At 30.0% G+C, this 24,282-nt stretch overlaps 1 protein-coding gene across 1 annotated transcript; it reads right to left on the bottom strand.

The window, feature by feature from the left end:
- Positions 1–9,114: 9,114 nt before the first annotated feature.
- LOC122268767 (uncharacterized) lies at positions 9,115–20,859 on the bottom strand. Its single transcript, XM_043039050.3, has 3 exons — positions 20,504–20,859; positions 15,931–16,250; positions 9,115–12,702 (listed from the first exon to the last, which is right to left on the bottom strand). Exons 1-3 carry the CDS (start codon positions 20,555–20,557, stop codon positions 12,198–12,200), a joined length of 879 nt encoding a protein of 292 aa, XP_042894984.3. The 5' UTR covers positions 20,558–20,859; the 3' UTR covers positions 9,115–12,197.
- Positions 20,860–24,282: the final 3,423 nt, after the last annotated feature.

Below are 24,282 nucleotides of genomic sequence, written 5' to 3' on the forward strand. Positions count from 1 at the left end.
TATTAATAACAATTAATAATTTTAGATAAGTATTAATTATATTCATTCTAATGATTACCATTTGTCATTAAAATATTAATTGCTACTGCCTTATGTTTTTAAACAGTAGAATTTCTATCATTAAGTTTTTCTGTATGAAACATGTCCCCACTTGATTTTGTTGCAGATTTTCATTGTATCTTAATTTATTCAACCTTTTAGAACCACTGTGACATTGATATCACACCAATTACTTAATTTCATCAATAAGGATATATGTTTCCTTAGAACATACACATCTGCCTTGTCCTTAGATATCTTTCATCTTCAAAGGTCTACGTTTTTCTTAGTCACCTCACCTATCCGAATCAATAAAATTAAGTTAATTGTGCAATTTTTTTCTCTTTATTAATTTCAAGCTGTACTTGAAATTAATAAAAAGAAAGCTGTGCTAGATATTTTTTTTTGTGCAATTACATTGCACAACACAGCTCTTAAATTTTTTTTTAAATATGATATAAGTACACAATATAATGCTTGAACTTTTATTTATTGTTTTACTGCAATGTAAAATTCCCTGCTTTCATATTCAATGTATTTGTGTTATTGTGTGGTGTCTGTATGTTTGAAAAATCAAAATATTTATGTGGAATATAGAGTGCAATATTATTTTATTCATCAATTATATTCACGGCCGGATTATCCTATAGGCACACTAGGCACGTGCCTAGGGCCTACGAAATTCAGGGGCCTACGAAAAACTTGGGAGAAAAAAATTTATTGACCAAAATAATTTAGCTTTAAAAACAACAAGTGTATTTTGCACAAAATTATGAAGATACAAATAAAAATATAATATTTTTCGGTAATAAATTATTTTGCAGAATCTTATGATCTAATATATTACTTTTTTGCGATTTTTGGATTCAACGAAATCTTGTATTATGCTGTCGAATTCCAAACTACGCAAAATGTCGTATTCAATAGACATAAGTGCGAGAGATGCCAAACGATCTTGATTCATTGTTAAACGCAAATAATTTTTTATAAATTTTAATCTGGAGAAAGATCTTTCTCCTTCTGCATTTGATCCAAGAATCGACAAATATATTCTTAATGCAATGTGAACGTTAAGAAAAGTATTCACAAGTTTATCTTTAATTTGAGCCTTCAACATTTCTTGTGCAGATTTATGCTCATACAAATTTGAAAATAGTAAAAATTCATCTACAAGGTTTTCCTCTAAATCGGAAGAGTAAATTTTCACCAAAAATGGTATTATCGATATCAACTGCAATATCGGCAGTATGTCGGTATTGCAGATAAAGTTAGATAAACAAATTCGTAAATTAAAACCCATATTAATAAAAATGTAAAAAAAAAATATGCAAGAAAATTTTAGCGGGGAAAGAGGGGAGGAATGGGGGGGGGGCAAAAACGGCTATGCCTAGGGCCTACGAAAGGTATAATCCGGCTCTGTGCCTAGGGCCTACGAAAGGTATAATCCGGCCCTGATTATATTAGAATTCAAATATTATATTTATGTAGTTATATTGGTAGTGTGAAAAGAGATATTAAGAGAGGATCAATATTAAAAATTATAGATATATATTTATTTACTGAAATATGTTAAAATCTGTTATCCTTAAGTGGTGGATTAGATTTTTATAAATTGTATTTCTTAGCAAAATAAGTAAATCTATTATTGGTATTAATTATTATTAGTTTGTAAGCTTCTGTGAAAAGCATAATAATTATTGGACTTGATTATTTTTAAAGTGTATTTATTTTTAACTTTTTATGCATAACTTTTTTCCAAAAGTGCATGATTTAATTATTGAAGAATAGTTAACATATTTTTATAACTAACTGTTTTGCGGCATTACATATTTTTAACAAAAATAAATATATATTAAATGAATATTATTACACTGTGTTGAAATAGTTTTATTTTTATGTCATAATTTTAATATATTTCTTAGTTTACTCAAAACTTAACAATATTTTTAATTGTTTTGTTTGTTTAAAATAGCCTTTAGTTACTATTCTTTTTTCTGCCCTTAAAATTTCATGTCACATCTAACTTCTTTTTTACTTAATATATTTATTAATTAAAGAATATTTTTAATTTTATATGTTATTTCAATAATTAGTTTTTAATTGTAATACAGTACGCTATTGATTAATTGTATGCAAAACGAATAATTTTTGTTTTCATGAAAATTAGTTCAGTCCATTTCAAATTTTTTCAATGTCTTCTTTCTCTCATTTCACATGTGGTATTTCATTATAAATAAATTTTTATGTATGTTTAATGCATTTTTGCATGACAGTTTCATAAGTAAATTTCTATTCTATTATTTATTTATTTTAAAGTTAAAAAAATTTCTGAAAACATTTCTTTTTTAAATGAAAGAAAGGTGAATATTTTTAAAAAAAATTACTTTTAGTTCACAATAAATATTCTAAAGATGCTGGTGCATCTGCACTATTCTTTCTCAGATAATTTCCTTTTGAAGTGTAAAAAATATTTTAGTAAGTCAAATGATTTTTTATTTTATTAAGTTACATATTAAAATATTAACACCCTTCATTGCCAATGAACTACTTTTTGTATGATAATCATAAACTAATCAGATTCGGTTAATCTAAAGTGTTCTGTATTTTCAATATTGATTTGATGAAAAGAATAATAAAAATATTGCTCTAAATTACCAATTTTTTTTTTTTTTTTTACATACTTACATTTTTATAATCAGAAATGTAGTGTAAAAGTATAGATATAGGTATATAAAGGTTATGCTATTTTATCTTTCAAAAAGGTATAGCCTTTATTTCTTTGTTGAAAATTATTGCTATTTATAATAATAATTTTCATTCATTCATTGAACATTCAAAAAACTAATTTTATCAGCATTCATATTTTTTATTGAATAATCATTCTTTTTAAAAATTTGATTTAAATAAAATTATGTGTTTATTAAAAATTTATCTATATAGCCCATAGAAAATAAACTAGTGTACAAAATGTAGAAATATTTTCAGTGTAAAAAGCTTTTTGAAAACAGAATTTTTTCTTACAATAATCTTAAAAAAATATGTTGGTAAAAAAAAAAAAAAAAAAGAAACAGCAACTCTAAAAGCATTCCTATATTTTTTTGAATTGTTACTGAATGTTAATTATCTTTAGAACTGTTCTTAAATATAGATTCTTTTGAAATCATTTATTTTTAGATCAATTTATATTTCTGTTATTATTAATCTTCTATACAAAGTAGGAGTTAATTTTTTACTTTTTAGAAAAATATTTTGATGTTAATTTCTCCAATAAAATAAAATGCGTTTAGTAATGCTGCTGTTCAAAGAATAATGTTGAACTCAGAATGTTTTGAACATAATTTTTGTTTTTCAAAAGTTCAGTCAGCATCTGATGAAATTTGCACCATTTCTGAAATCTAATTTTGATCTTTCAAAAATAAAATTTTGCAACACTGTCGGTATGAGGTGAAATATTGCATTCCCAAAAAATCTAGTTTTTATTATTTTAGCCTTTCTTTAGAAAAAGACTAAAATGTTCTTAGTTTCTAATTTTTCTGATGAAATTCGAAATGTATTTGTAGTACTATTGCTATTCAAAAATAATATTGTTAAAAAATTAAAAGTTAAGCTAATAAAGAATAGTTTTAATAATTTTTTTTACCATTTATGATATTGTTGGTCTTTCAAACATCACATTTTCTGAGACTGATGTGAGATAAAATTGTATTTTCAAAAACTTTTTTTAAGTAAAATCAGTTCTATTTATTATGTATTACTATTAAGTTATTGAAAAATTCTGTACTCTAATTAGTTAAAACTTTTCAGATGGGGCAGAGTTTAAAACTTAGACATTTTGCCTCATAAAGTAATTTTCTATCTCAATTTGAAAACCATAATACATGTCGTTAAGAATTATTTAAGAATTTATTTCATTTAAATTATATAAAATATAAATAAATCACACAAAACTCTTAAGTTTGATGTGTGAGCGATTTATTTATGTAAGAGTGATAAACATAAAAAGGGCTTGTATTTATTATTTCAACTAACAAAACTTTATTATTTCAACTAACAAAACTTTATTGCAACTCAACTAAAAAAATTTAATGAAATTTTTCAAATAGTGAATAATTTATTGACTTCAGTGCAGTTTTTATTTTCATGTATGTAATGTGAGAAGAGCGATTTTTTTTCTTTTCCTGTTCAATAATTTGTATGTATTATCTTGGAATCTACTTTTTTTAAAACACTACATTTAATTAACACTAATACAGTATTAAATTAGTTAGCACCATTGCAATTTGTTATGGATTTTTTATAATTTCATATATACTAATAATAAAGTATTTGAGAAGTTTTCTATTTCATCTAATTTTTTCAAAAGAAAATAATTTTTTTGTTAGAAATAATTATTATTTTAGTTATCACAATTTTTATTTATTAACTTTTATCTTTTTTTTTTTTTTTTTTTTTTTTGAAATCAATTTAAAGCATGTTTCATGATTTCTAAAGTACATGAGAGAACTTAAAGAATGTAATGATACCTTCGATACTATATTAGATTTTATCTTCGTAATCATCATTTAACTATAAGGTTATTGTCATGCGAAAAAAGCATTTATTATTTATCTATTTTTTAAATAATGTATATATTACTTCATTCTTATTAAGGTTTAATTTTCAACCAGGTATTTTTATAATTCTCTCTGTGTTTGTGATATTTGTTATTAATTTATTAATGCTAGGATTTTTTTTATTTTTATTAAAGATACTTACAGTTGTGTAAATAAAGTGCTATTAATACTAAAATATTGGTTCAATTCAAAAGCAAATGCTAATGATTTTTTTGTAAATAATATGTAAAATTCTGAGAACTCAATTTGTATATTGTTAAAATTTGATGGTGTGCAAATTTGTGGTTAAAGCTGTGTAAAGCTTTGTTATTAATATTTAAATTTAAGTGCCAATATATACTTATTCCTATAAATAAAGTATTTCTTTTCAATTGCGTGTCTTTTGTTTACTAGAATTGTTTTTGTTTTTTTATGAATCATAAATTGTTTTAAAACTAGTATAATTATTTCTTGGAACATTTGAAGAACAAATTAAACTTTATCAGTTTTTAGAGTCATTATTTGCTTTTAAATTTGGTATAATTAATAGTTAAAATCTTTGAAAATAAGATAAAGTGTAAAAAAAATAATATTGTAATTAAATTTTGTTTTACAAAATTGTTTTATAGAAATCTAGTCGTTTTTCTTAAAAGTAACTGTATTTATTATATGTGTTGTAATATTATAATAATGGAATAACTTATTGCATACATAAAACTGTAAAAATATCAGTGAAATTAGTATTAGTGAATAGTTACGCCCTACTGTTTGTGCAATGTTATAATACTGATATCAGTTTTTGCAGTAAAGCAAAATTTCAGTTTCAGGAATTATGTTGACGATCATATTCATTTCCCTTAAAATCTTGGATTATGCAATTCTCTCCATTTTTGAGTTATGGTTAAATTTTTGATTCTCGTTTTCTCGATGTTTGATAGAATATCATTCGACTCTTTATATCTTTAAAAAAAAAGAGGAATTAAGGCGCCATTTCATTAGATAAAGAAAAAATAGCGTTTGATAATGTTTAGGACTTCTGTAGAATTTCTCTCAAATTTCTAGAACTTCTCTGCAAAATTGTAATGTTATAATTTCATCAAAAAGAATGAAATAATAGCGCCAGATATATTTTTCCTTTTCGAATTGTATAACAACCATGTATTTTACAAAAAAAAATTTTTTTTAAATGTTACTGAATAAAGTGAAAACCCCAACATTGGTGAAAATTATGTAAAAATTATGAAAAGCATATTTAGAGAATTTCCTCTTTAGTCAACTCAGTACCTTTTTAGGCGATTGAGGTCGGTACGGAGGAAAGAGGTATCCATACTCTTGCGAAAACCGATTTATCTGGAAACTTATATGTAATAAACAACTAGTTATCCTTTTCTTTTGTGGCGTAGTGAAGTTAGCTGAACTTACAGCCAAGTAAATATTTGCCTCGTCTTCATCCAAAATCTAAACAGATACAACCTACTTGTTCCTCTCCAATCAGGGTTGCTACGTGACAGAACTGGTTGAACCTCTTAACTGGTTACGGAGATCACCTCAAGATGAGGCCGACATTTACATTGAAAACGAAACAGTTGCGAGGCTCCTCCCTATTCTAGTTAGCGTATTACAACTAAAGAATATGTAGGTGAAAAGTAGACCAGCTCCCATGTATTGTCCCATGTTCCGGAGGCACCGATTAACTCCATCGAGGTGTAGATGTATTGCTAGGAAAACAACCTGCCCTCTCTCCCCATCCCATAGGGAACCCCATTACCCTCCACTCCACACAAACACCTCTCTCCCAAAGAATATGGGCAATTCCACGGTAACTTACGTTACATTCACATAAACTTTATTGCACTGAGAACTTAGAAGCAAGCAAATAATGCTAATACACATATTAAAATGAAGTGATTTCTTAAAATTACAATAAAAACCAAAAGGAATCTAATTAAAATAATTAATATTTTTCAATTTAAACAGTGTAAAAATCTAAAATTAGTGTGGTAACTTACGTTACCTGAAAAGGAATGGCATAAATTTGCAATATGCTTGTAGGCAAAATTCTGTTCTTATACAAATGCTGCATGATTAGGATTATATGTATAATTTTTTCTGACATGTTTAAATATTTTTTACGCCTAGATTTAAGATTTTATTTCAAAAAATAAATTAAATATAATTTTTTAAATGGGTAACTTACGTAACAGTAACTTACGTTCGTTTCAAACTTTTATTCCAATAATGATCAAATGCAAGGCAGAAAAAGTGTACATGAAGTAAATTCAGAAACTTTTGAATTACACACTTGATTCACACACAGAACTGCAAATTTATGAAGTCCTCTGTTATTAACTAGTATAGGGGGCTTAATTCTTTTCACCATGTTTTCCTTCTGGTAGAATATTTCATCTCCTTTTTCTGGCCATTTACAATAGATTCCCACAGCAGCCATTACATTTACTTTAAATTCATGCTCTTCAACAGACATTACCACACCAGGATATAACATGTCCTCGTATCTAACCATATACCAGTCCCGCAGTGGACTGATCGTTAAGACACGGTACCCATCAGATCACCGAAGTCAAGCATCACTGGCTGCTGTCAGTGTGCGGGTGGGTGACCACTTGGATCAGTCTGCGTAGGGACCGAGGGTGTGCGGTATTGGTCCTCGTTAAACTGTTCTACTGTAAAGTGCTCAACTTTGCGTGCAGGTCGTCGGGCTACCGAAGTGGGGGTGCCATCCCCTCTGCAGAGGATCAAAATTTGTGATGGCATGTGTGCGGATCATCCTCAGGGATGTTTCCCAGACCATCGCCAATAGCCCATTGTACAGCTCTAGTGCGACGTAAATGAACAACAACTAACCATATACCAACCTCCAGCTTTTATCTTTCACTAAAGAAACCCTTCTGGAATGCCTTCTTATACTCTTAAACGGTGGATCTGCTGAATGTTTTTAATCTGTGGAGCTTTTGAGAATAGAATAGACACTCCAATCATCTGTTCTAGAGACTCGCACTCATCTGTTTTTTCTAAACATAAAATAAATTTCTAAAGAATTTCGAAAGATAGAACATTATGGATTTTGCTGAAGGCTTCCTTAGTCAATCCGAACTTTTCATGATATTTACAAAAACAAACATTTCTTGGAAATTTGCTACTAAGCAAGACATGCTTTGGACGGAGCTCAAAGACTTTAGTTTTTCCAATTTTGCATTCTGGATTTTTCTTCCATAAACATTTGGTGCATATCTCGAACGGAATGAAGAAGATGCCGTGCTTGCTCTTTCTTTTTGCTACCATTAGCATCTCTAATTATAACTACATCCTTAACTCCTGGTACTTGAAAGATTTCGTCCAATTTTGAAAACATATGAATGCCAACACCCATTTAAATAACTTGATGCAAAGATTTTCATTAAAATTAATATCTTATGGCAGTGATAATTTATTTAAGCTTTGGTATTGTATCTGGATACATCTTATTTAGTTTATATGCCAATTTTCAAGAGAAATAGACACATTTCGCATTGGTAACTTACGTTACACCCATTGAATAGTGCACAAAACAGTAAGTAAGTAATATTTGAAAAGAAAACTATAGCTGCTTATTTAGTGTTAGCCTCTAAGAAAGAAAAAATATTATTCTTACTTTTGTATCACTTTTTCTTTTTTACACATAGAAACTTTTTCTAGTTTTTGGTAACTTACGTTACATGCATTAATGCTTAGTTGAATTTATATAATTAAGTGAATTTAACAACAAAAACTTATTTTAACACTGCAGAATATTTCTATTAAGTGTAATAAACAATATTTATTTTTTTGGAACATTTTGAAATGAAAATGATGTTAAATTGCTGATTTTCAAAATCTAACTACGTTCTTCACGCAAATCAGAACAAGCAAATGCCAATGTTCAATGGGCTACCAATACTAAAAAACTAAATTCTCAAAAAAATATATTATAAATTATCAAAATTCAAACTTTTCTAATTCAGAAAACATCCAAAATAATAACATCATTCTTATTTGAATTTTCCAATGCTTTTCCCCTTTTTCATGGAATTTCCCATATGTATTCTTTGTTGCAGCGGGTGAAGATCATTTCAGAAATACAAATTAATAAGAGTTTCTGCAACCTGTACAGTGTTATTAGACAGACAGCTCGTACAAATATTAATTCCTCAAATCTCAAAACTTACTCTGTTTTTATGGTACTATGGATAATCAAATTTTCTGCAATGCGGCATTTATTCTTTTGGCATCTTCTACTTTTAAACAAAATTGAAATCGGATGAATAGTTTCTGAGATCTCAATAGGATAGTGCTAAAATTAAAATGGTTCCTTTAAAATGCAATTTAAGTTTGATCCGTATTATTGGTATGTATAACTTGCGAAATTTTGTATAAAGTCATAAAATGAGTTAAAAAGAAACAATGATAATGACAAGAGTTTTTAATATTTTTTTTATTAGCACATATGATAAAAAAAGATACACATTCAATGACATAAACAATTTTTTTTCAATAAGAGTGTCCCGATTTTTTTTAAAAATATGAACTGTTTGGCAACATTGTAGGTTAAAAACATTCCCTTGTTTTTGCGTTAATTAATATGATTTGTATAATGTAACGATATATGGTGCAGCAGCATATTTCTAAGCAATTTACAAAATCTAAGCTAAAAAATCAGGACTCTTATATCGATAAACCGTTTGTTCAATACTGCAATGATTTGTTACATACAGAAACTTTTTAATCCAAACAAGTTTTAAAATAACTATATTTGTTGTCTTTCCTTGGTTGTTACGTTATGTAATAATGTGATAATATATTTTTATTCCATCTGTCCAGCAGATAGTTCATAAATATATATAATATACGGCTTTTAATTAATAAATCTTTATGTATTAAATGATTTTTTATATATCTTTTTTTTTCTCTACTTTCTTTAAGTAATATTGGTGTCATAAATTTGAATTTAAACTTTCCGGCCCAAAAGTCTCGGGCGCCCGTTTAAAAAAGTGGATGAGCAATATGGTGTGGGATTTTTCATGCTCCCTTAGTTCCTCTGTTGTTAGAAACTTGAACAAAAAGGCAACTTACTTAAATATATTTCTTGTCGTAAATGGAGTACTTGCGCCGACACCCCTCGAACTACCTAGATTTCATTTATAAGACCAATATTGGAGTATGGTTTTCCGATATACTTAAGCGCCTCAAATTCTTATCTGCCGAAATTGGAAAGGGTACAATTGAATGTTGCCCGCATCAAAACTGGCTTAAGAAGTAGTTGCTTATATGATATAGCATTATATGAGGCGAATCTTCAACCTCTAAGCATGAGAAGAGACACTTGGCTAATTAAATACTATCATAACAGTTATGGAAACCAACGTTGTATGGCGGAATTCATTCAGATATGGCAAAATAACCAAAGGTTAAAGAACAGCCTGTGAAGTTTAGCTGATTCACTGGATTTTATTTAAAAAACGTAGAGGGCCATTTCCTTAAGATCAGAATCGATCCTTTACAAGAGTCTTCTCCCAATGTTCAAGAGTTCAAGTATCCCTAAGCATTTCAAACAGCTCACACCGGAGAAGTCATAGATAGGATTCCGAAGGAACGCTTTTAAACTATACACAGATGGAAACAAATGTGGATATAACCAATCAGGCACTGGTATTTATATCAAGACCCCAGATGAAGAACAAAATATGAAAATTACAAATCCAAACTTGTGAACTTACTGTTATTGAAGAAAGGCAAAGGACCATTTTGGCGGATAACTGCTTTGGAGAAGTATGGATACTAACGGATAGCCAGAGCGCAATTCAACATTTGAAAAACTTGAATGACGCGAGAGATTGACTGGTATTTCCATACTAGATTTTCTTATTTCGAATAATACATTTGTAGTAGCTCGTCGATATTCCCTCGCATGTAGATATTCACGGAAATAAGGATGAATATGAAATTACTTCGTCGACATATGACCCTTTAGATAGCATTCCTTTTAAATGAATGGAACAAAATTTTATGGTCTTTAGCGCTCAAGAATGGTGTTAAAAACGGTTGTTTAGCTCTTGTGGTTATAATTGACAAATTTCGAAATTTTCAAATGGCAACACCTACTTTTTTGATCGAAACGTAATTCTTGCAGTAGAAAACCACATGGAGTTGGAACGGTATTTTCAGCTCAAGATCGCCATTTTTCGTGATCATTAATGAGAAAAGAGGGTGATTAAAAATGAAACTCTTTAAAAACAGGATGAAAGCATGGACATGTTAAAGTTTTTTTAAAGCATTAAATGCTTTCTTTGCAATTTTTTTCATCCATTTTTAAAGGTTTTTATCGAGTTCTCCTCGTTAGTGCTCACGAAAAATGGCGACGCTTTGGAAAAGCCTATAGCGTTTCCATTCGTGTGCTAAAAATACCGTTCTTATTCCATTTTTTAAAGCTTTCTACCATAAGGAATACGCGTCTATCTACAACAAAAAAGGGAGGTTGTGGTCATTTGAAATTTATTGACTATATATGTAACAGTGAGAGCTACTCAACCGTTTTTAACTTCATTTTTGAGCATATAGATCATAATACTTTTCGACAAAATTTTATTCGCTCATTCAAACTGCGTGCTCTCCAGAGGGTCATATATCGGCAAAGTTATTTTATAACTACCCTGCATATACCTGAAATCCGTATTACTTGGTTTCCGAATACTTTTGACCAGATAGTGTACTTGCTCGTTAGAAATATAAAATTTTTGAGCTATTGATTTATTCGAAAAGATAATTTTAAATGTTTCAGGAATTTAAAAAAGTTTAATTTCTTAATTCCTGTAAAATTTAGGAATCCGGGTATTAACTTGGATTAACTATCGATAATTAAAGCTTATCAATGAATGGGTTATCTATTATAATTGTTTATTAGATATTAAGTTGTGTAATACATGTTCTCAAGTTAGTCATGCATCTGATTAAAGAACTTGCAATCGAAGTGAAGAACTAACTTTTATCTACTCGTAATAATTAACAATAACAAGTTAAAATAGTTAAAGTGAAAACAAATTCTTTTTTCTTAAAATAATTCGGTGTGGAACTACTAGTTCAATAATATTTCTTATAATATATATATATATATATATGTATATATACTTTATTTTACCAAAAAAATGAATATTTTATATACCTTGATGATTTAACATTTCCCTTTTCTCTCTAAATTCTTAACTGAGGTTTCATATTATAGAAAATATAAAAACTAATGATGGTAAATAAATATTTAGTAAGTGATGATGTTTCCTTTTTGAAATAGTTTTTTTCAATCGGCCAAGGAAAAAAAATGAATAAAAGCAGTAAGTGTAAATAGAAAAAGAAAACATTACAACTTTCACTAATGATAAATCATCGTCAGTGGCTCGCGTTTAGTGACAATTGAAAAGTTTGTGCGTATCCAGTAACACTCAGAATCTATCTTTAAAAACCACGTTAGTAGTTTGTTTGAGTTCGATGATTACAGGAAAATTTGTTCTACTAATCGAATGATTGTTTCTTTACTGATCACCAATCATCCCAATCAATCCCTTCATCTCCATGTTTGCCTGCCCAACCGAATCCTTCAGCTTTTGCCCAATCTGGTATATCTTTTTCGGGATCAGGCCAATCAGATCCCTTAGAGTCTTGCCAATCTTCTATATCAGAGTCTTTCCATTCAGTTTCTTCAGCATCGCGCCATTTTGATTTTTTAGAACTTTTCCATGGATGCTCACCAGTGTTTTTCCAACGGGTCCTGCTCTCGTTTTGTCGTCTCCTTTTGCTTTTGAAGGAATTTGGTGGTGCTTTCCAGGTTCTGAGAGCCGATTCCCAACCACCACCTCCACCTCCTCCGCTAGGCCAATCCTCTTCTCCACCTCCTCCAGCCCAATCTCCACCTCCTCCGCCACCACTAGGCCATCCACCTCCTCCGCCACCACTAGGCCATCCACCACCTCCGCCACCACTTGGCCAGCCACCACCTCCGCCACCACTTGGCCAGCCACCACCTTTACCTCCTCCTCCTTTGGATCTAAATAAATAAATCTTATTTAGAATTAGAGGGGGAAAAGCGAATACTATTACTCACTTCTCGAGTACAGTGCGCAAAATTAAATAATTAAACGGACGACCCTAAATAGCTTCTGATCCTAATGATCGGAATTTCACGTTCTAGGATTCAATCTTAATAGTTTGAGGTATTGATCTCAAATTTGCTGACTAATTAGTGCGGACGATATTTTAAAATGAGAAATCAGATACAAGAACGTACTTTCTCTAAATAATCATACCTTTTTTTTTTCCATCGACAGATAAGGATTTCTGACCCTCAAACTATAGAGAGCAGCCGCACTGTTCGAAAGTCGTATTTTTAATACTCGATTTTGACCGATTTCACACAAATTTTGTGTTTTTGCCATTTAAAATTGCATTCTTTAAAATTATGTAAAAAATTGTATAACTTACAATTCAACTGTTTTTTCGACTATTATTAAACAGAATAATGAAATATAATAAATATTTACTAAAATTTATATTTTGCATGCAATTAGTTATGTTTGGATAAACTAGTTTTATAATTGTGTGCAAACATTTTTCAATTCGTTTCAAAAGTTCTCGAGATGTGGTGAAATACCTAAAAAGTAAAATTTACATTGAGAGACCTAACTTTGGACAGCACTCCTGACGAAACTAGTATGACTATATTTCCCAGATTGCGGCTACTCCCTATATTTTTGATGGTCAGACATCGGAATCCGTCAAAAAGAAGATATGTTTATTCAGAGAAAATACGTTTTTGTGTCTGATTTCGTAACTTCTATCGTCTGCTCTAATTAATTGGCATGTTTGAGATCACCCCTTTGAACTTTCAAGATTGAGTCCTGAGATCAGATCATTGGATCAAAAGTTATTCAGGGTGGTTCGTTTTTTACTTTGCGCACTGTACAATTTATTTGAAGAACTTAATTTCAACATACAACTTATTTATTGATATTAATCCTTTAAAATTATATTTATATTAAGAAAATGCATTTTCATCTTGATGAATTTAGAAGATGAACATTTGAAAGGTTTTTACCTTGCTTTAAAACCATTTTATTTATTTATTCATTAATTTTTTTACTGGACTAAAGAGATTTAAACAACTAACCCTCCCGTTTAAAATATTAAAGAAATATGCCACTCAGGTAGTTAATCTTCGTAAAGCAAACAAGGATAGACACACAACGGTGTTTCTTTCATTTTCGTGGTGTACTTCGTTTAAAACATTGTTCAATTTTGTCTGACTGTTCAATGCCAGTATTAATAAATCCTTCGAATTCATAAATATGGAAAGCAATACCGCTTTTGTTTTTAACATTGTTCATTCCAACCATTTTCAATTCTGGTGACATTGAAATAGTCATTCAACCAGCCTGGGTAATACACTACGTGAAAAATCTGCATATTTATATTTCAAAATATTTTTTTTCCAAATTTTGAATCTAATGAAAACATAACAATGCTATTTCCACCCCGATATTATTTTATCCAGAGAACATTGTGTACAAGATTAACTTTCTCAACACTGTTTATTTAATTTTTTTTAATGATATTTTGTATATTGAGAAAAAAAATTTATTCTATTGGGTGTATAAGTTCTATGTTTTAAGATTTTTTTATCCCTTTGTTGGTCGTGTATTAATACTTCGTGCTTTATTGTTTGCCAGTATTATACATATTGCTGGAGCGTTGATTAAATGCGTGTTTTAAATCGGTGTTCTCTTAAATGGATCCATCTGCATATTTCCCCCACTATGGCCAACAAGCTGCTAAGAATCGTTACATGAATTTCAGATACGGTGTTGATATTGTTGTTGATGACCTATCTACTTTGTTTTGTTGTTGTAGTTCATTTACGTCGCACTAGAGCTGCACAATTGCATGGTGCGTAGCGTTTTTAAAAAGTGCTTAAAGGTGCTTATTTTCGATTTTCGTTATTTAAAAGCCCTTGAAGGTGCTTTTTTCATTGGGTGTTTTTAAAAAGTGCTTAATTTTTCCTTTTCAAAAATGAGATTTCTTTTCGTTACCATGCCGATTTTCGCCACGATTTATTCAAAAGCATGCTTTTCACATTGTTCTATTCAACGTTTTCACAATCCATTTCGGCGTTCAGTCGCTCCATAGCGTATGAAAGCGCCAATCATTTTACATGCTTGATAAAGTACTTGCGAGTCGGTATGTGCGTCTACTGAGTTAGGTTCGATGATATTCTAGTTCTCTCATGTGCAACTCTGCTGCATTTTGCAAGATATCCTCAATTTCAGACTTCATTTTCCACAGTATGATATCGAACCGAAAAATCTCTCGATCATTTTATAAAGGCTAATATAATCAAGAAAAGAGTTCTTTGTCAGAAACTAGTTATTTTATCACGATCATGTTAAGTCCTTGAAAATTATTTTGCATTTTGTTAATGTATATAGTGCTTAAAAATATTTTTAGAGTGCTCAAAAAGTACTTAAAAGGTGCTTATTTTTTGTTGAAAGATTTGGCTACGCACCCTGAATTGACTATTGGCGACGATCTGGGAAACATCCCTGAGGATGATCCGAGGACATGCCATCGCAATTTTGATCCTCTGCAGAAGGGATGGCACCCTCGCTTCGGTTGCCCGACGACCTTCACGCGAAGTCGAGCACTTTACGGTGGAACACTTTAACGAGGACCAATACCGCACACCCTTGGTCCCTACGCAGACTGATCCAAGTGGTCACCCACTCGCACACTTACCTCAACCAGTGAGGCTTGACTTCGGTGATCTGCTGGGAACCGTGTCTTAACGAGCTGTCCACTGCGGGACCCTATCTACATATATCTCCAGACATGGCCAACAAGCTGTTAAGAATCGTTGCAGGAATTTTAGATACGGTGCTGATGTTGTTGATGACTTATCTGGATATATTCCCAGACATGGCCGAAAAGCTGCTAAGAATCGTTACAGAAGTTTCAGATACGGTTCTGATATTGTTGTTGATGACCTATCCTCATATATATATCCTCAAACATGGCTAACAATCTACTTAGAATCGTTGCAGGAATTTTAAATACGGTGCTGATACTGTTGTTGATGACCTATCTACTTATATCCCCAAACTTGGCCAACAAGCTGCTAAGAATCGTTATAGGAAGTTTCAGATATGGGGCTGATGTTATTGTTGATTCTTATGCAGTGTCAGTTATATCTACATAAATAGAGAGAAGAAAGAAGTAAACTTACGGCACTGGGACGGGGACATATTTGACTTTCTCCTCTTCATCCCCTCCTTTATCGTCCCCTTTCATGAAACTTATAGTGGGTAGTGAAGGTAATGATACTTTCATGGGTATAGGAATAGGGAGTAGGAGACCTTTGACACCCAACATGTACTTCTTTGCACCCGAAGACATCGCTGACATCATCATGTGATGCAACATCTTTTTCATGCCATCTTTACCTTTGCTACCCTCTACTTGAGACAACAGGAGTGATGTCACGATCCATAAAACAACAGTCACGTTGCTTGGAGTTGGATTGATTTGCTTCTTTTTTGATCTGAGCTGCAAATAAATAAATGTTAACATTAGGCAAAAGAAAGCTTTGGAATTTTACTATTTGTAAGGCTAAGAATCCCAAACAAAACGTTTTATTAAAATTTATATATTTTTTTCGTTAATTTCGCTTCTCTCAGGAAAATTGGTCCTGCAATATCGTTAAATCGTAAAACATTTCAGCCATCTTTATATAATAGAAGTTGTACCATAGCATTTTGTTATCGAGCTTATGATATTGTAAATAACTTGCTAAACTTCAGAGTAACTTAAATTTAATTAAATTGCTCGGTGATTGTGTTCTACCTCATACTTTATCATGGTTATAGAAAATTTACCCGATATTATGGTTCAACATGCATGTACATTTTTAACATTATGTAAATTGAATAATAGGTTCAAAACATTAAATGATTTTTAACAGTTATTGTCGCCGTCTATTTTCCTTAAATTAACTATTACTTTGCACTTAATAATTTGAGTATTTATGAAACAGTTTAGTTGCAAGAATTTTTCAACAGCATTCATCTTATTCATGGGCTTGATTTATTCCTTTATTGTTTTTACTCTACTTTTATATAATTTTTATCGATAACTTACATGTTACTAAAGCAGTTTTTGCTGCAAGTATTTTTTAAGCATATATCATACTCACACACTCGATAATGACTTCAGTTTTTAAATTTTTTTTTTATCAGTAAACTAATACATTTAATAACTTTTATATTACTACTAGGAGACTCTACCCCTTATTCGCCCCGCTTACCAAAACCCCGTAAAACCCTCGTTCTTTTTTTCTCGTTAATGCTATCTCGAAAGTAGGCGAAGTCGATATTTTTCACAAAAAAAAGGGATTATTTTACATTTTACGATTTTATGATTTGGCAGAAGAAAAAAGATTGTATTTATAAAATATGTTATTGTGTTATTGTTATGGTTTTATTTAAGAATATTTTGTCAATATGTAAATCGTAACGAAATGATTGACTATCTGGATTTGAAGAATAACCAACTGTGTTTGAAAAAAATTATTTAAAACTTAAGAATGCAGATTGTGCAACACGACACAATACGAAGTAATAAATTGGAAGTAATTTTACTCGTTAGCTATATAAAATGATAACTTTAAATCATATAAGAAGCGAATGAGGAACGGTTTCTATCTAGAAGTCTTTAATATATATATATATATATATATATATATATATATATTTTTTTAAAATTTGATGCAAATGTTAATATTTATTTATGACAAAATCTCTTTCTTATTTTATTTACTCATTTTTTGTTTCTTTTCACATCAATAATATGAATTCATCTTATAAACTGAAAATCTTGAGAGTGATAAATATTTTTTTTCTGCAACAATGGATAATTAATCTTTATTTAACCCGGCGAAAGAAGCGCTTTTCTAGGGCCGAACTCTCTGTGAGTATGCGTCCCAATTACGAGTTGTAATACGAGAGTGCCAAATTGAGAACAAATCCTTGGGCCGCTGGAGGCCGAAAAGCTTTTTTCTAAAAATGTAATACATTGGGCCGCAAGGGGAGAATCGCGTGATCAAGTATCTGTGATCTCGGTCCTAAAAGAACTAAGGCAAAAAATCGTAAAAATGTTGGAGAAACAAAAATACTTAAAATTGCAAAAACTTACGAACAAATTTTGAAAAATAAAATAAATGAAAGTTCTCATGAAGTTTACAAATGAAAAACACAATACAAACTAAATACATAAACCCTTTTAACACGTCAAATTTCAATTCTGTAGTTGCATTTCAGCGGCCCGTATGTTATATTTTATTACAAGTACTCGGACTAATTATAGAATATTAATTATCTTTCATTTCCTCGTACTTCTTATACATTTTTCTTCACTTTTGTTATTTCAAGTTTTTTTTTAAGTCTTATAGTTTTTGCACCGTAAAACAAATTGTTAAGTAAAGTTGAACACCTAACACAGTGACAGTGGCTCTTACGATTTTTTAATGCGGAAAGAAAGCATTTTTTTGTTGTTGCAAGTACTTTTTTTTAACAGCTTTTATTGTACTCCTTGATTCAAAAACGTTTTCATTATTTTTTTTTCTGTATACTTAAACTTTTAATATTTCTTATATTACTAAAGCATATTTTGTTGCTAGTAAATTTTTCGTGACGCTAAAAATAAATAAATAATGGATGATAATTCAATTACATTGTTTTACATTTCATACAATTTCTTTTATTTACTGTTTTAAATATAATTTACTACCTGTATAATAATTTAAAAATTTATATGCTTTTATTCTGTTCTTTTTTTCTGGTTTAGTTGTTTACGTTGCACTAAAGCTATGCGCAATTGCTGATGGTTTCGGATCGATGACAATACTGGCACGATCATAATTTAGATCACCAATTAGTTTTTCATGGTGCTAGTAATTTCCCTGCCTTTATGAAAGGGAATTGAACCACGGTCCAAAATGTGGTAGGCGAGTACTAAACACAGCTATTCAGTTCACCCGACTTGGTTGATACCTAGTCTAATAGCTACATGGTCTTCTAATTGCCACAAAAACAGTAGAACATTCTGACGTATGATATTTAATTGTATGCGTCTTGTTGTTTTCTTATGCCGGATGCTTGATGTACTGCCGCTTGGTGGAAAAATTTAATATATAAAACTTAGATTAAAGCGGAAAGGTAACAACGCATTAAATAAAATTCATCACTTGAAAAGAGGTTGAGAGAGAGGGTAGATATAAAAAGCACTTTTGCGATATCCAAGCCAAGCACTAATGGTGGAAGAATCAGATGTATAGATCAGGTTTACTGCGCCTAAAGACAAATTCAGTTTTTGCGCCCCCCCCCCTGCATTATGGTGTGAGACCTATGGGAGCTTTTTCGGGACCAGTTTAAAATGATTATGTAAGACCCGCCGCATTTGGCATTGGATTGTTAATTTTTACATAAAATTTGATTTTTTCAACTTTAAATGAAATATTTTTTTAAAACAACGTAACTAGATAACTTAATTTTCGATTCTGTTTAAAATTTTACAGAGTACGTTACTAATTAAGTTTCTATTCCACTTCTAGGTTTTTGAACACGTTTGCTGTGTTTTATTGAATGATAAGTGTTTATTCTAAGGAGATTTTTCATTTAATGCATTGCCAATTTGTTATGAATAATTTAAAAAGAAAAAAAAAACATTGAGTAAAGCAAACTACAGTGATACTAATAGACACCCTGTTTAATTTATTGGTAAATCAGAAAAATTTTTGAAAAAAAGTTTTTGGCGATATTTAAAAAAGAAATACAGTTTATTTTCGAATTTATTTTCAATTATTTTTCAGAAATTTTGGTCCCTTCTAAGGCTGCACCCAGGAACAGATGTCCTCTCCCCCCCCCCGTTATTACGCAACTTGGACTCATTGCTTGCATTTAAGACGATGTAGTTATTTTTAGAAGTATGGAGATTTTCCTATTGCAATTTGAGAAACCAGTTTAACTCCCTTTATTTATTTAATTTTTTAAATAAATAAAACTAAAGCATGTTTTCAATTAAAACTAGGAAAAATTGCGTTTATGGAGAGGAAAAACACTAAATCTTCCAGTTGTTAGTCAGATGGCAATAATATTTCATTGAAGTACTGTGTGCTTAGGATTGACCAAATTCATATCCATCTGGAAAAAATTCTAAAGAATAATTTTATTTAAAAAATGTCATGAAAAAAAAATGGTTGATCACTATATTTCCCACAATCCTTGCATTGTGATGTAGTTTTAAATCTATGGAAATAAAAATAAAAGTTGCTAAATATCATGGTGTTGATTTTTATGTTCTAATTGGGTATAATATGAAAAAAACACAACTACTTCGATTTAGTAGGAACAACATATGACGCAATGCTAAACGAATGGAATTTAGTTGTTGTTTATTTAGTTATTGTTATTAGTAGTTGTTGTTATTTGTTTTAGTTGTTGTTGTGTATTTAGTTGTATTTAGTTTCAATAACTTTTCTTTATAATGCAATAAGATCTGGCGAGTAGCTATTTAAACGATCGAACACTTCGTTTGTTTATTTGTGGCTTGAAGTTAGGCTCGCAGAAAATGCCGTTCATGGGTTAAATTTAGTAGGAACAACACAACCTGTGACGTAGGCTATATTATACCCAATTGAATTTTTACATTGAATTTCAAGCATTTTAACATTTAGTATTTTCTTTCCGAAAAAATAATCCATACATAATTACAATACATAAAGTAAACACAAAAATATGACGAACCTGATATAGATATCCTTTGGACATTTTGGAATTTGGCAGAAATTTATTTAACATATCATTTTATAGTCATATCACACGATCTAAATTAATAACCACCACGTTTTAAGTTCTGCTTATTTGAGAAGCTCATTTTGATCTGAAGTGAAAAAGATAAAAACTCAAGATCGAAAAACTGAAGAGGAAAAATCAGACGATCTCAAAGTGGACGTTATAATTCATGATTTGAAGTTGTAGTCTGGGTTACATGGATGATGGAACGCTGTAGCGTGCGTTACGATTTTATGATTTAGAAAGGTAATATTTTCATTTTTATTTTCAAATATTTTCTTTACAGTGCGTAAAAGTAAAAAGCTTTCTTTCTTCGCGGTCTTTCTTAGATTTAAATTTGGCAACGACGTGAAAGTCGTTTGCGTGCAGACTTCTTTGCCAAGTTGAGTGAAAGGTTATAAAAGGCAAAAGTAGTTTTTATGTAGCGTTCGAAAAGTTTGAAATAGACTTTCTAATGCGAATTCCGGGTTCATCACACTTTGTCGAAAGGGTTATTCCTGACAATCCGGATAGGAAAATTTAAGAGAATAATTTTAATGCCGTAAATGTTTAATGTTTTAGGAAATAACTTTATTGTGGCAGCATTAGGTGACAGATCATAAAAAAAGAGGAATAAAGTTATTCAATAAAAAATATTGCCCGTAAAAGTATTTAATTTGGATGGATGAGTTTTTTTAAGGGGAAGTATTCAGGATCTAAAGTTGTAAAATTGTTCAATTTGCATCCTTCCTAAGCAATTAAAAATTTTAATTTTATATTTTAGGGAAGGAAAGCAAAACTTTATTGTCTCATGCATAAAAAGGGCTTAATTGTTTACGGAAAAGTATTAAAAAAATTGTAGAAAGACCCAAAAAGATTTTTAACAATCATCAAGCAATTGGAAATTGTATCATATGCAAGTTCGCTTTTTATACTATGCTTACAGAAAATGATCGGATTTGAAATATTTAAATTATTGAAACTATTAAAAAAATTACAATAAATAAAACAAAAAATTGAAAAATATATACCAATTTTTTTTTCTCTTTAGTTACGAATGTTTGATATGTATTCAGATCAGAATCCAAGTTCGTTTCACAGATTTTGTAGTTTTGCACTGTCATTGGCTCCTAATGCTACACAAATGCGTCGTTTAAGTTCTTGCAAAATTTTTGACTTCGATAAGTGAATAAATGAAACGTTTCTTCAGTTATTTTAAAGAACTATAAGAATCGTTTCAGTAGCAATCTGAGACACGAATTTTCTGTGGAGACCGCCGAAGTATATAGTGCTCTTAGAATGGTTTCAGAATATGTACCTGTTGCAAATATATGTGTTTTTCACCAAAATATGTTTTATCTCTTTAAAAATTATTAAAAAAATGTTGAATTCAACTTTTATCATAAAATACTTAAAATGAGTGAAAAAAATAAGTACAAAAATATGCATACTAATTATTTTGTCTTTCTAATTATTGTACTAATTATTTTATTTGATGATTTAAATTTACTGAAAATGTTTTGCAACTAACGACCGAATAAATTACGAATACTTTTAAAGTCGAAAATAAGACGGCAACTTATTACGTGGTTTATGTTTGTAATATGTTGAGATATTTATTGAATTCATCGAAGTTCAGAACTTAAAAATTATCCGTATAAACTGAAAAAAATATTACGTTTTCACTACAATAATCAAATTTTATTGCTTATATTCACATTTTTCACTATGGCTTGAGAACTGTTTGGTATTTCAGAAGATATTTAAATTCTAACTACATGAAATTTTTGGTGAAATTTAAGTTAAACATTAAAGCAAACCTAGAACTTTTACTGTTTTTCATTTTTTTAAATTATCTTGACAAACATATGTAAGTTTAAATTTTTTTTCTGTTCTAAAAGAGATATATAAGCTGTATTTATTACATTTACTAGTATATCGTGATGTTGTAAACAGTTTGACAAAAGAAAAGAATTTTTGTGTTGAAAAAACTTAATGGAGGAAATTTTTAAATCGCATTCCAAAAATCACTCACAGTTTAAAATCATATTAAGATCAGCTATGGGTGTAGAATATTAATGTTTTCTACAATATTTTAAAAAAGTTGGTTTTTAATTGGAATATTTGTTTTGCAGTCTGCTTCCTGCAATTGTTGTAGATTTTATATTACCTTTATATTAATCGATTTCGAGTCTGTGTCAGTAGAATCTTGTATTTGAATTTTCGAATACTTCCCTTCTAACTAGAGCCCTCAAATCTCTACTAGAACCTTGTGCTCAAGACCATTATCTATCACTAAGGGAAATTTATCGTCAACTGAAATTTTGACCTCTTTCCGACCAGCTAGGGAGCAAACGTTTTTACTGGTGCTACGGATGACAGTATAACTGTCAATCGTTTTCTGATCTTTACAAGCAGAATTAATTGCTACTAGTAGGGTTTTTAATTGCCAAAAAGAATTTATCGTCAATCACAATTTCGAACTATTTCTGATTACCTAGAGTGCTTGAATGTCAACTAGAGCTCAGTGTGCAGACTTAAATAAACGCGACATGTTTCAAGCTCACAAAAATAGGACCTCATTCTTGCTAGACTTGTTAGACATGTAGACATGTTTTTTTTAAATCAGTGAAGTTTTTTAAAACCAAGTAATATTTTACCGCTTCAGTTTTTTTTGGGATTAATTATGTAGAGCTTTGTGCTTAATGACAATACAATAATGCCATTAAAGAAAAAATTGTAATGGCATTACATTTTTTCCCTTAATGGCATAGGTAAAAATTATCGCCGATCGAAATTTCAACTTCTTTCTGAGGCAAAAAAAAAAACTAACCGAACTGAAACTGTTAAGAAGATAATGAATTGAAAAGAAATTAACTTGAAAAGAATTTAACTACCTTTCAAATCTTTTACGGAAAACGTAGGTCGCATCAACTTACTTAAATCTGGCCCGTACTTTTAAAATGCTGGACTTTTTATCAGTCGAAAATAAATTTTTTTCCTTTACATCTATTAGATAAACGTAGCTTTTAAAATTCTTATCTTATTTTATTAATGTTGATGTTCCAAAATTAACTAAAATGTCACTTATTATTGCTATTTTTCCTTAACTGTTCAATTTTAACAATGTTATTTTGAGAGTCGAAGAGATGGATATATTTAAGACCAGCAAAGTGACCCTAATTAACCGTTTGAAATATTTAGCAAATTAAAAAAATACATCGGCTGACTAGATAAATTTTTTTAATTGTCACACATTTGGTTACTGCCAGAATGATGTGTTTTACCTTTCGCTATTTTTACCGTTTGTTCCAATCACACGTAATTATCAATCACACAAACATATCTGCCTCAGGCATGAAATCTTACTTTTGCATGACGACTCGTTTCTTCCTTGAATATTTTTCCTAACAAATATTACATTTCGCTTGAAAAGTAATCGACTGTAAAGTTATTGTCAATAGGGTTTACAATTCCGTTAAGAAGAGCAGTCGCAGTTGACCATGACTTTCTCGATGGGATGAAAGTTAACCATGAAATATGAGTAATGAATCATTGCACGTAACAAAATCGAACATTAGTTTATGTCAGAGTTTTATAAATATTAATTTTATTGGTGTAATTTTTTTTCTTTGAAGGGTTAAGTCCCCCAAAGATGATAAGAAAGTTTTTCTTTTTTCTTTTATGCTTAAAATATTCCTAAATAATTTAAAATGATATAGCCAAAGATGTATGTGCAGTAATTTGAATTT

This window comes from Parasteatoda tepidariorum, chromosome 6 (genome assembly GCF_982258835.1).
Source record: "Parasteatoda tepidariorum strain Cologne lab strain chromosome 6, Ptep-v5.0, whole genome shotgun sequence".
NCBI classification, from domain to species: domain Eukaryota; kingdom Metazoa; phylum Arthropoda; class Arachnida; order Araneae; family Theridiidae; genus Parasteatoda; species Parasteatoda tepidariorum.

Coding starts and splice junctions, on each gene's coding strand:
- LOC122268767 (XM_043039050.3), bottom strand. CDS start 20,557: ATGTTAAATAAATTTCTGCCAAATTCCAAAATGTCCAAAGGATATCTA. Junction 16,251..20,503: donor CCAAAGGATATCTATATCAG/GTTCGTCATATT, acceptor ATTTATTTGCAG/CTCAGATCAAAAAAGAAGCA. Junction 12,703..15,930: donor TATGTCCCCGTCCCAGTGCC/GTAAGTTTACTT, acceptor TTATTTATTTAG/ATCCAAAGGAGGAGGAGGTA.